At 36.9% G+C, this 13,303-nt stretch overlaps 1 protein-coding gene across 4 annotated transcripts in view; it reads right to left on the bottom strand.

The window, feature by feature from the left end:
- Positions 1-154: 154 nt before the first annotated feature.
- LOC119644555 (protein piccolo) overlaps positions 155-13,303 on the bottom strand; it is a 197,533-nt gene continuing 184,384 nt past the window's right edge. For all 4 annotated transcript variants that reach the window (XM_038044138.1, XM_038044136.1, XM_038044137.1 and 1 more), the window contains 5 exons: positions 5,147-5,989; positions 1,759-4,937; positions 1,531-1,690; positions 1,293-1,461; positions 155-551 (listed from right to left, as the gene is read on the bottom strand). In XM_038044138.1, coding sequence (XP_037900066.1) covers positions 347-551; positions 1,293-1,461; positions 1,531-1,690; positions 1,759-4,937; positions 5,147-5,989 — 4,556 coding nt within the window. In that variant the 3' untranslated portion in view covers positions 155-346. The remainder of the gene's footprint in view (positions 552-1,292; positions 1,462-1,530; positions 1,691-1,758; positions 4,938-5,146; positions 5,990-13,303) is intronic.

Genomic DNA, 13,303 nt, shown 5'->3' with positions numbered 1-13,303 from the left:
GTATGTATATATGTATGTATGTATGTATGTATGTATATATGTATGTATGTATGTATGTATGTATATATGTATGTATGTATGTATGTATGTATATATGTATGTACGTATTTATGTGTATGGGGCGTATATATGCATGAATGTATGTATATATATATATATATAAATATATATATATATATATATACATATTTATGTGTTTCTCTTACTATGTGTGACCGCAATTGTTTATATTCCTTTTTAGATTTTCTATTACATATTGTTTTTTATTTGTTTATGTTACTATTCTCTAGTGATTTACTTTAGTATTTTGAGTTTTACGTTTACAGCAGAGTTTTAAGTGGAAATTTCACGCCGTTACTACATAATAATCTTGCTTGTTTGGCATTTTTAGAAGACGTTTGGTGCGAAACTCATATGCTCTTCGACAGAACATAACTAATTCTGGATTGGTATTATCGGGCACCGTTCGCATACTATAATAGTTGGAGCGTTTCGGTACAATGTTGACATCTTCGATGTCTTCTTCGGCGGCACGTAATCGCCTACGATATCTGTAATATAAAAATCGTCATTTGACGTTGATTATTATTATAAATCGTAATAGTTTTACATCTACCGCTATAATGGATGAGATTATACCAGATTTTTCGTTCTGTATGGAACAGTCAGGCATAACGTTTATAGAGGGCGCTTGCTTACCGTAAGATAATTGAAATATTTAATCGTATTATTTACTCTATCTGTCATCTGCTGTTATATATTGACGGTCTCAAACGTAAGACAAAAGATTGAAATTTAGATAAAGACTTTAAGCAAATCCCGCATTTAGCAGTTGGAAAAATTATATCAATCTACGAATCAATACAATTTGCACAGCTATCTTTGTAAACTTTTCTCACTTCGTTCACAATTATAATGTCCGCCATATACCCATCAGATTCTCCATAGTCTCAACTAATGTAAAATTATGAATTGATATAGTTGTAGGTTGTCTAAAATTCTGACAATCGCTTGAACATTGAAAAAACGCAAATAGTGAAGATAAACTATTACACATACATCGTCACATATCATATCAGACAGATAATATTAGTCAAATCCGTTCGGATCGGTATATAAAACTAAACCAAAAGTGTCGATCACGAAGCCTTGTAGGTCACATGTACCTTCAGATTAATTAATAAGAGAGAGACAGCGAGAGAGAGAGAGAGAGAGAGAGAGTGAGAGAGAGTCAGAAGGGGATGTACAGTCTGGCAAATAGAGAAGTTGAAAAAAATTTCAAATGAACGCACCTGCAGTATTCACTGAATGTTAGCACGTAGCATTTATCTTCGATGCAGGCAACCGAGTTGTGATCACGGTGACGAGATGCGTAAACTTCGTCGGGACTATCGTTAGGCTGACGACCTTGTTCAGTGTGTTCTGGACGATAATACCATAGCAAAGACATCATCATTTCACCTAAAATGCATATTTCAGTTAATTTTTGTTATTCATATTGGGGTTTGTTGATATAATGTGTTTACACACCATCTTCCGGATTTTCCCATAAATGTGCCACTTTAGCCACATATGGCAATTCATTATCCTCGTTGGCTTTTAGGAGCACGCAATCTCTTGTACGTATAATGTCGCCTTCCGAATGTCGCATCGCAGGATAACAGGTTCGTATGACCAGAGGATCATCGCTCTATGAAGGGAAAACGAGATCTTATAAAAAATTTGCTTTAATTATTAAAATTCATTGTCAATTGTTACATTGAGAAAAACAGCACCCTGGAACGGTTCGCCTTCCCAAGTCCAACCGTTATTCCATTTTGGTACCACATCGCTACGTGGGGCTGGTGGCAGTGTTTCATCCAATTCAAAAGACACTGTGGAATGTTTCAATTTTTGTCGCTTGCGACTGCCAAATTTGGAACGTGATCTATTTCGTTTGCCTGTATGTTGTTGATGATGATGCGAATGGCATACTACGCGCGGTAGCGGAGGCAATGGGGGTTGCAAAAATACAGGAGTCAACGTATTGAGGGAATGTTGCTGTGATAATTTGATTGCTTGATCTGTTTCACGCAGAAATATATCCGAAATTGAGCTCTGGTGGTCATCATTGGAATTTTCAGTATCCAACAATTCTAATGAGTTTGCGATCTTAACAGGCACTTCTGTATGTAGTACGACCGTCTTATTATACTCATTATTATTTGTTTCGTCTGTCGGCCTCTGTTCCAAATTGACTGCAACACATTCATTTCTCTCTTTCTCGTTCTCCAATTGATTGGAAGTTAATGTGGTCTCCATATTCACTTTGGTACTCTTTGCATCTTTCGATGGTTTTGATTTTTTGCAATTTGGCTCCGACTGTCTTTTCGATTTGGGCTCTTTCTTACATTTAGTCACTTTAGATTTTGAGTTTTTGCTTATCTTTGAACCAATTAAAGCTGCTTCGGAAGACTGCTGCGCCGCAGCATTATTATTATTTTCGTTCTCTAATACGTGACCGGCTTCCAATTGCTTTGAGGTAATCAACATTTGAATTGTTTTATTTTTGGGCGCTTGAATCTCTAAGACCGGCTTTATTAAAGCGTCTGACGATTTGATATCCGAAGTTGATTTAAGAATCGATTTTATTGGCTTTTTTGTTTCGGACTTTGAGCGTTTTTCTGTGCTCGTTTTACTACTTTTTAACTTTTTCGTGGTTGTGGCGGTAGTCGGATCAGATTTTTCATGATTTTGCAAGAAATTTGCATGGATAGGCGAAGATATCGTTAATGAGCATCTAGTTTCAGGTTCTGAAAAGTATCCTCTTGCTACTGCGTCAATAGTTTCGATTAAATGTAAGGGCACGACCGTCTTCTTTGTCGGTTTTCCCCGTTTAGGTGATGCCTTGATTGGTACATTATCGAGCATGTTGTTCGTTTTTTCTAATACAGGCTGACGTACTAATTCTTGGGTGGGCAAAATAAGAATTCTCTCGCTATAATTGTTAGCCTTTCGTTCAATTTCCTCCTCGTCGGCTACCAAATCAACAATAATAGTCTCTTGTTCAATTTTAATTTGCTCATCAGTTCGACTATCGCATTTATTCGAATCGAGTTTAGGTTCTTTGCGTTTTTGCTTGCATTCTGCTCTCTTCATTTCACGGGCTTCCCGTTTCTGTCTCTCCAGTGCAGCCAATTTCTTTTTTCTCACTCTTAGTCTTTTTTTCTGTTGATCGGTTAGGATCAATTCTCTTCGTCGTATTGTGCTATTACAGGAACTCGTCTTTGCGGATTTGTTTTGTAGTTTACCGTAACGTGATTTCTTATCGACCTTACGACTGAGACAGAGATACGTTTTGGGCACGGTCTGCTTAATTAAACTTTTATAACTATTTGGAGGCGATTTCTTGCACTGATTTTTGCTATATTCTAGAATCTTTATGCGTTTACCATTACAAATCGATACCGTGCTTGGCACTACTGGGCTGTGACACAAATCTAAAATTTCATCATCTGAGGTATGAGAGAGATCTATGTCGCAATTGATAATTGGCAGATTCGAAATTGTTGGTTGCTGCCAGGATGGTAGTAAACGCATACGTCCTACGGGTTTGTTGCTTGAACTATTTTTAGCACTATCAATATCTGAGGAGTCTTTCTCCGCTGACGGAAACTTTTCCAAGCCCGAATCGGCTTCTAATTTAACTTTGCTTTCGTGCAAGATTTCGTTAAGTGTTATAGGTTCAGCTTTAATTATTTTAAGTTCGCTTTTTTCCTGATTGATATGTATTTGAGGTGAAGGCGACAAATGTTGTTGTGGCATTGTAGTTGTTTGCTGTTGCAACACCTTGTCTAGAAGCTCATCTTCGAGTTTAATTTTCTCCGATTTTATTTCGGCTTTTAATATTAATGGAGCAGCGATCACTGCTGCGTCTCCCTTAGACAGCATTCTACTGGGGCTGTTATTCATATTTTTAGATGACGTCTCGTTTCCCATTTGAGTTGAATAGTTGTTATGCGTTGGGGAGTTATTCGAAATAAATTGTGATGTTCGCTTAAGACATAAATTGTGATTGGATGCGGAGGTAGTATTTGGTGATGTATTCATTGCGGATTGGTGTGATGTTGGATATGTTGGTTGCAGTGCTGGTGATACTGCATTCGCATTGACTGCACCCGCATACACCATTTCCCAAGCCATCGATTTGCCAATGCGTGCTCTTCTACCGACCAACGATTGTTGTTGTGAGCTGCTGCTACCGTTCATAGGATTCGGATTTATTAGGGGAGGTGTTGGGGTTGTCAAGTCATACTCTTCAATTGTGGTAGCATTCAATAAATGCCCTGGTGTGGTAAGAGATGAAGTATTAACTTGTTGCAGCTTGTTTATTGCATCTTCCACGTCTTCTTCTAAAGGTATTGCTTTTGTAGTTTCTATCTCGTTGATCTCGGCAAGTTTGTCTTCATTTGTGCTATAACTTTCGAGAGGTGTTAATGGTTGAACAACATTTTCCTCGTATTGACTCTTATTGTCGGATTCCTCTGATTTCATTTCGGTCTTTACCGTTGCCGTTATCAAAGATAAACTATTATTGGAATCTGGAATCTGGGTGTCGATGTTTAGGGGTGTATTAAAATTTTTAACTGGGCCTCTATTGATATTCAACGCATTGCTGTTGTTGTTCGCATTCGTCACCATATTGCCGCCACTCTTATTATTGCTACTAATTGTACTTTGAGTGCTGTTGCTGTTAGTGTGACTATGGCTGTTGCTGTTGTGCTGAATGGTCGCGATCATATTCTGATTGTTGTGATTGATCGTTACGCTGTTGGTACCGTTGCTGACTGAAGTACTGCTGTTGTTGCTGCCATTGCTGTTGCTACCAATATGAGGCCCAGTATGGACGTTTTTTGGACACGATTGTTGCATTGGACATGGACATTGAGGTGGATATTCTGTATAGATAGAAGAAAGCAAATGTAAAAAGTTGAATATAAGCAAAATAAAGGTTCAGGGAAGCAATGCATAAAAATTGTGAACAATATTTTGAATTGCATTGAAGAGGTGTCAAAGTGTAAATTTTCTAGAAAAGTTTTCGAAGAATTTTTAATTTTGTATATGGTATGCTTTGGATGCCTTAAGTGAGAACCATACTTTTCCTTACCCATATAAGGTGCCTGAATGCTGCGTGTATAACACTGACCGGCTGCAGCGCTTCCTGGACTGTAACCGGAATAGTAACTTGGCGGCCCAGGATAATGTTCTAAATGTTGACTGTGCGCTGCTGAACCAGCCGGTACCAATTGTGACCCTGCTGGCGGTTGCGTAGGTGGACCGGTTTGGTTAGGAGGCGGACCAGATTGTTGGGCTACGCCGGCCGTTGGTGGTGGTGGTGGTGCCTGATCATATAAATCTGCAGGGGGTGGTGGATGCCCCGGTTGATAATATGGATAACGCCTATAAGCCGACGGTGGCGGTGGCGGTGGAGCACTCTGATAAACTTTGGTTGGAAAATAGGATTGATAGGCGGGCGGCGAATAGCATATTGGTTCACCGGGATACGGCGAATAATAGTTGGCAGGATACGCCGTCGAATAGTGCATCTGGGCATGCATTGAACGCGGATATGGTGAATTTGGATGAGCGGCAGCGGCTGCCGCGGCCGCAGCTGCAGCAGCAGCGGCAGCAGCTTGATGATGAAATTGTTGTTGTTGATGTGCTGCCGTTGTTGAACTCTGAGACGGATAACGGAAAGGCGTCAAATCGCCACCCGTTATAAGCAAATCGCCTTCACCGCCCGTATTCTCCGCCGATACTGTTGCACTTTGTGTTTCTGTTTGTTGTGAATGTTCGGGATCTGTAGGTGGTGTAATTGATGCTGAACATTTGCCCTTAGTGGTCCCTGCTGTTGGCAATAATGGCACATTTGGTGGTGGAAGTGGATGACCTGCAGTTACTGGTGCTAAAACGTGCGGTGAGATCAGGGGACCGGTTGGTTGGTAATAACCTGAAATGAAGAAAAACAATTTTTAGAATTTTCCGAGAAATTTTTTTTTTGTTTTTCTTACAAAAACATTATACATGTTATCTTATTCCACTCTATATGCATTCTCCTTTTTTGTTATGATGGTAGAAGGGAGGGGGGGATTTAGATGGTTTCGTTTTTGAATGAATTGCTATGACTGCATGTACAAACATTGAAAATCTCTGATTAAATCACTACACTACACTACATACATACAAATACATAGATGAAAATATTAAACGCTACTGAAGTATTGCGAGTCCCCTTCTCTTATTCTCTTTTTGCTTGCTGCAAAGGTATTGTTAACATTAGGAGTTCGTCTTTTATAAAGTAACTGCAACGACTATCTAAACTATTGATGAAGATAATGATGATCATTATAGGATTGTGTATATATTGCAATACACATTGTTTATATGGGTTATTGTAGTCAATAGTAAAGTAAAGCGAGAAGAAAGAAAATCAACAGAAATGAAAATGGCAAGCGCCGATATTGCAAAGATGCCTAGTCAAGAAAATGTTTGCGGATCGCTAGAGTAACTTGTTTTAAACAAGTACGATGTTTGTAATGTTATTCGATTGTTTTGAATGCGAGCACCATAAAAGTTGACTAGTTTTACATTTTATAAATGTTTGTGTTTTTGTGTTCGCACGTATGTATATATATATATGCATATATATATATATATATATATATATATATATGTATATAGGTAGATGCCATTGTTGTGAGGTTTTTATTTACTTATATATTGTTGGTCGCATAACGGAGCCGTTATGAGTGCGGAAGCAATCCATACATACGTACGTATTTATCTACAACTCTTTTTTTTTCTATTATTTTACATGGGACGTTACTTTCTTTTTGCATAAATATAGTTACATAAATGACCGTTTGTTGGCTTGTTCGTTTGTTGTTTGTTGTCTATTGTACTATTTTTTTTTTTTTTGCAATTTTTTCTAATTTTTTTTTTACAATCGCATCTATACACTAAATGCTGGTTTCTCGGGGTAACAATTTGTTTGTTAAACGTCTAATTAACTCTGAAAGGGATCTGAAAAGTTAATGTAAAATGTTCATTGTTTTTATTATTACCAAAGTAAATTATTATCCACTGGCCAGTGGAATTTCGAAATTTTTAAAATTTCGAAATCTTCACAAAGACGAGAAGAAACGGGGGGATACAGAGAAGGAAATAGGAGATAGGACTAACATGCTTACCTGTAACATTTTCTCATACCCATTATTGCATTTACAGTTTCAAGTTCATATAAAAAAGGCTCCCAATGAAAGCGCTTTAGCGATATAATAAGATAAGGGAAAAACTTCGTAGCGTTTTCCTTAATAGAATTATTTAGAGTCGCTAAGCTTTGGTAATATTAACATTAAGAAGACGCATTAGCATCCGTTTGAAAACGCATAGCCAAAATTTACGGTCCACAAATAGTTTGAAAAAGAAGCTTCCGGCAATTCAGGCAAAAAAAATGCAATGCATTTTGAATCCACAAAAGCTCCGCGCTTCGATCAACCAAATATCGATAAAAATCTTGAAAATTTCTCAAAGAAAACATAACCCTAAAGCATTTGATCTTATATCATCGCTTAGCATTAAACAGAATCTAATTAAGAATTATTTGCATACGATTGGAAAGATAAGATACTTGGGTAACGTTCGATATTTGATCAACTTCAGCGATCTGCGAATTATTGCTCAAACGAGACGAAAGTGAAAAAATTTGTTAGTTTTTTTTCTTTTTTTTTTTTTTTCTCTCTTTTGTTAGCTTGAATTCAAAAAAATATTTACGAGACAATTTTTTCTTATTTTGGAGGAAGGAAAACGTTAGTAGTCTTAGTATTAAAAGTGAGAGAAATCTCCGACAACGGATCGATTTCCTTGAATTGATGCGAAAAATGTAATTAACCTAATTTCGTATTAGCTACAAACAATTCCATATAATCCGTGTTTATATATACATATGCTGCTGCGGCTGCTTTCGATACGACGAACGCATACTCGTATGCATGCATTTAATTAATCCTTAACAATTGACTGATCAAAGTGTCAAGTGAAATGCACGCAAACTTAAGCTACAATATGCAGACAGCATGTGGCATTTTTATGGCCATCTCACAACATGTTACGGGGCAACAAGAGCGATTATACTTGTAGCAAAAAGAGCGCACGCCATGCAATATTTGTTGTTAATATCGCGCTGGCAGAGTAGAGAAATTGTTATTAGAGTTTGTTGTTTGTCATGATGACATGAAATGATTAATGGCCCAAAAGAGATCGAAATGCTCGGTTGCTTTTGATGCCATTTGATGCCATTTGATGGCAATTGATGAAAGCAATACAAATATGTAAAGCATTAAAGCTCATCATCATTGCATCATTATATCATTGCATTATTGCATTGAAAAGTTAATGGAAAAATATAAAGAATCTTTATCCTCGATTCAAATTCAAGTTTATCGAGTTTCATCATACTTGAAAACTTTACGCTTAACGCTTGTAGTACGGGTGTCAATAGTTTACAAATATGTTCGGCATACTAATGTGACTATCGGTTAAGGATAATTTCAATAAAACGCCTTTTGCTTTCTGCACTTTTGCTGCTGCTGCTGCTACTGTTGTTGGTTTGTGCGATTGCATAATACAATATAATGGAAATTTGCATTGTATAATTATGTACACGAACGTACCTAATGGTCATGCTAATGGTTATGCTTCATACAATAGATAGTTGTTTTGTTTTCGGTTTTCGGTTTTTTTTGTTGTTTTTTTTGCTTTTTTGCCTTTTTGCTTTTTTTTTTTTTGGGTAAAAGTAGAACAAAACAAAAAACCGTAGTTTTCTTTTTTACCTCGACCTAGTAAATGAGCAGCGTAGAGAATATCACGAAAATGATGAGCCTGCTGGTGTAACAATGAGAAAGATTCGGCCAAGTTAGCAGCCACCGCTGCGGCCCCTAACCCACCAACTAATGGTGGTAATGTTGAGGTTGCAGGCGGTGGCGGTGGGGGACCGGTTGGCGGAGCTGTGTGCGCCTGAATATTAGGCGGCGGCGGTATTGGCATCATGGTTGGTGCTGCTGCTGCTGCTGCTGCTGCTGTCGGCATTGTACGCGCGGCTATTTCAATGCCACTTGTTAATGTGCTCGATAATGCGGCCGCATTTGAATGCACAAGACTAGAATTGATGACATTCATTACACCACCGCCACCGCCACCGCCACCGCCACCGCCACCGCCACCGCTACCACTGCCACCATTGACGCTGCTACCACCACACCCACCCCCGCCAATGCCATTAATAATATTTTTGCCTTTGTTGGTTGTCACTGGCGAAACAGTTAGTGGATGGTGATGTGTCAATGGTTCGGTAGGCGATAGAGCAGAACCAGAATGTGATGAGAGTGAATCGCATATGCTGCTACCGGTGCTGCCGACACTTGAGCAACGTTGTTGTTGATGCTGCTGCTGCTGCTGTTGTTGTTGTTGCTGCTGTTGATGTTGTAATTGATGTTGGCACAACTGATTGGGTGTAGAAGCAGTTGGTGCGGCTGCACTCATATAACGGAACGCTTTCATAACATGTGAGGAATTCATTATTTTATTATTTATTGTCTTTTGCTGTTGCTGTTGCTGCTGCTGCTGCTGGCGTTGTTGTTGCTGCTGCTGCTGCGTTTGGCAATGTCCACAGCTTTTCATCTTGTTTTCTTTATTCTTTCTTTTCTCTTTTTTTTTTTTTTTTTCTATTATTGTTATTTTTCAATATTTTACGATTTAAAAAATAAATACATTGAATATATATGTGATTATAATAATTTGTTTGTGTGTGTGTGTGTGCACGTAAAAAGGGTTATATATATATATATATATATATATATATATATATATATATATATATATATATGCACACAAGAGGTCTTTGATTTATGTTTGACGTTTGTTTATTTATTTATTTATTTATTTATTTATTTATTTTTTTTATAATTTTTGGTTTTTTATTTCTTTTGCTTTTATATATAATAATAAGGAAGTATCGGTTTGTAAGGCAACTTAGTTGTGTGTTTTTGGTTTCCTTCTTTCTTCTTTCTTTTTTTGTTTTTTATTATTGTTTACTTTTTATTACATTATCTTTTAATAGAGTTATAATACACTTTAAGTACTTTCGTTTGGCATGAAATTTTGATTACAGATTTTTGCTTTTTTTATTATTTAATATTCTTTGTTGTTTTTTTTTTTTTTGTTTTTTTCTTTGTTTTTTTAAATTTTGATCTGCAATATAAATGAAAGATATTCTATATATTTTATCAATCACAAAGCCTATCATAAAAAAAGTTTTCATCCTTGAAAGTGTTTTGCTTAGAATTAGCATAAAACTCATAAGTGTTAACGCCCTACACTACGTATGGTACAAGGTATATTAACGCAGAAGGGCTTAAAATGGACCCACCTTTTATTATTATTATCGGGAATCATTATATAAATTGATCTAAGATTGTCTGTCCGTCTGTCCAGGCAAATTTGTGTTCAAGCTACAGCTAGTAATTTTTGACCCAAGAACGAACGCTTTTGAAAATGATTCGGATCGGTTCATTTTTTCGTTTACTCCCCAGATAACAACCTATTCTAAAAAGTTGTTATATGATAAAAAATTGTAATTTTCAAAATTTCTCAGCAAAAATTGCTAAGTAACAGTACTTAAGCATTCTAAGTTGGTGTGGAAAATTTGGATCAGCTGGGGCAAATTTTAAACTTTCTCATATAACGAAAAGCGAGGTACACACAAAACAGAAAAGGTATAATTTTCAATGCTTCTTGCAGAAAATTATATCATAGTAGTAATTTAACATAAAAAATCGAAATGTACTAAATTTGGAACTTCTCGGCATATTTTTTGAATTCTACCCTAATAAGGATTCTCATGCAAATTTAGCAGATTGACCCATAATATTTTATAGTAATTTCAGACAAAAGTGAGCTCTACAAAATTTCAACGCCTACTTTTTAAATCCTGCCCCATGTAGGGATTAAACTTGTGTACCACATTAGGTTGGGTTTGACGTTTGCATTTGTCCAATTCAACTAAAATGGCTCAATTGGGCATCATTTTTTCGTAGAGTTGCCAGAGTCCTTTACCAAAATAAGTTTGCCTGTTTTTCCGGACAACGAAAATCCTGTATATGTTGGAAGCAAATAAACGAAGCTACAACTGGTGGCGTTAAGAAGGCTTCTGAAGCGGATGATTGTCGCAAAGTTCAGCAATAATTCGCCAAAAATTAATATAGAATTAAAACGATAGGTAAAACGATTAAGACAAATATCACGATTGAACCCTTTATTGGTGGCATACTCTTAAACGGTTTTATAATATAGTGAGATTACTATAGGCAAAGGGAAGAGAATCATGATATTCGGACGACGATGTTCCCAAGAAGCACTGAAACGTTGCAAATATAAGTGTTTGTAAGTAATTCATTTTTAAATAGATTTACGATTCACGGAACAAATCATTTTACGTAACATTATTATAATTGTTAGTAACTTGTGCTCAATCTCCATATTTTCGATTAATAAATAGTTCAAATCTTACGTCAATCAAAAGTGTATAAATCTGTTCACGGTCTCCCATGCATGCTCACGGTTGAATGCAAAATATATAGTAAATAGACCTAGAATGGTCCCACCCTGAAGTAACAGATAGATAAAAATTATTACTTTTATTCTTTTAGCTAATCGGAAACCTTAATCGACAATATTCTTTTCAATCTTGTGAGAAGCAAGATTCTATAATCTATAACTGAAGGATGAAATATTTGCTTAAATGAGATTTCATTACACATAAACACATTAGAGAGGAAAATAAATATTTGTGAAAATTCGCAACAAAACATTATTAACAGGAATTTTTTAACCTTAGCTAGTGGATTAACCTTAAACTTGTGTCTTCGCTAAAGAGCGCAAAGAAAACGAATAAACGCGAAAATATTTTCTATTCATTACGAAAGTTTTCGTTTCGCTACCGATACAACAATAGCCGAAAACTTTAGTGACAACTGCCTGAAGACGACAATCGTTTATGGATTATGAATCAATCAAGTTTGGCTATATTTGAATTTGACCGGCAATGATAGCGCGAAATGTGCGCAGCAGCTTCTAAGTTAAAAAATCATTTCAATATTCGCCTTATCCGAGCTTATAAGAGCTCTCCGGCTGGCAGCTGCTTTTGAAGTTTGCGAGCAAGAGTTTTCGACAGATGTCATTCATTTATATATACTATATTTACTCTAGCAGTTTGCCCTCTCTGATCTTCTCATCTAATTATTTGTTTACGCTGTCGCGGTTCGGGCTGCGCTCAATGATTAATAAAATTAAAAAAAAAAAGTAACCTATCATCTATGTCTGCCTGTATATATCATTTGATTAAGAGCGTGAATAGTGAATATTGATGTGAAACAATGAATTCGAAGGCGTAAGGGAAGGAAAGAACACGGTACAACATGTTGTTAATACAATTTAACCGCAGATTATGCAATTTTAAAGCACAGTGGTTTCACTTGGTGCCGCTAAGAGGCGGAGAGTGAAGTGCTTCAACGTAAATCGAACGTAAGTTGAGAGATCTACCGGGGAACAATTCCGAAGGAAACTTACGGTTGCAAAGCAGTCGCAAAATCTGTTTTTCCGATGATTCTCGATGCGGTATTGGCTTGAAAAATGTAATGACCTGATGCTGAGCGCTGTGATCGCCCGAGTTCGGTAGTCGCTCAAGAAAAGATAAATAAGTGCACAAAATTTGTAATGGAAGACCGAGAGGTAAAGTTGATTGAAAAAGCTGACACACTTACGATCTCAGAAAGTAGTGAGTGAGTGTATTCACTGTTTAGCATGAATATTTGTTCATGCGAAAAGTCTGATCGAAGTGCGAAGTGATGATGCAGAGCAGTGCTTGGCACCATTTAAGCGAACTAAAAACAGTTGTTTTTCGAATAAGACCTGGATTCATTTCTATACTTCGGAGTCAAATCGGCCGTTAGCCGAGTGTACAGCAACCAGCGAAAATTGTCACAGCCGACCAATAACAGTGGCATTACCAAATGAATGCTCGAAAAGTTGTGAAATTTTGATGCACTTTGTGGAAGGTGGCAGGTACGGCTAAAAGCCGTACAAATTTCTCTGAGCTCAATGAACGGTGTAATATATTTAGGGGGATAATACGAATCAGCAAAGATTGCACGTCGAGTTTGCTTCAGATCGAATTTGTTGAATGCATACAGTTTCCCTTCGAGAAGAT

The sequence above is a fragment of the Glossina fuscipes genome, unplaced genomic scaffold (genome assembly GCF_014805625.2).
Source record: "Glossina fuscipes isolate IAEA_lab_2018 unplaced genomic scaffold, Yale_Gfus_2 0, whole genome shotgun sequence".
Lineage (NCBI taxonomy): Eukaryota > Metazoa > Arthropoda > Insecta > Diptera > Glossinidae > Glossina > Glossina fuscipes.
The sequence above is the reverse complement of the archived record's forward strand: the minus strand, read 5'-3'. Positions and strand labels throughout refer to the sequence as shown.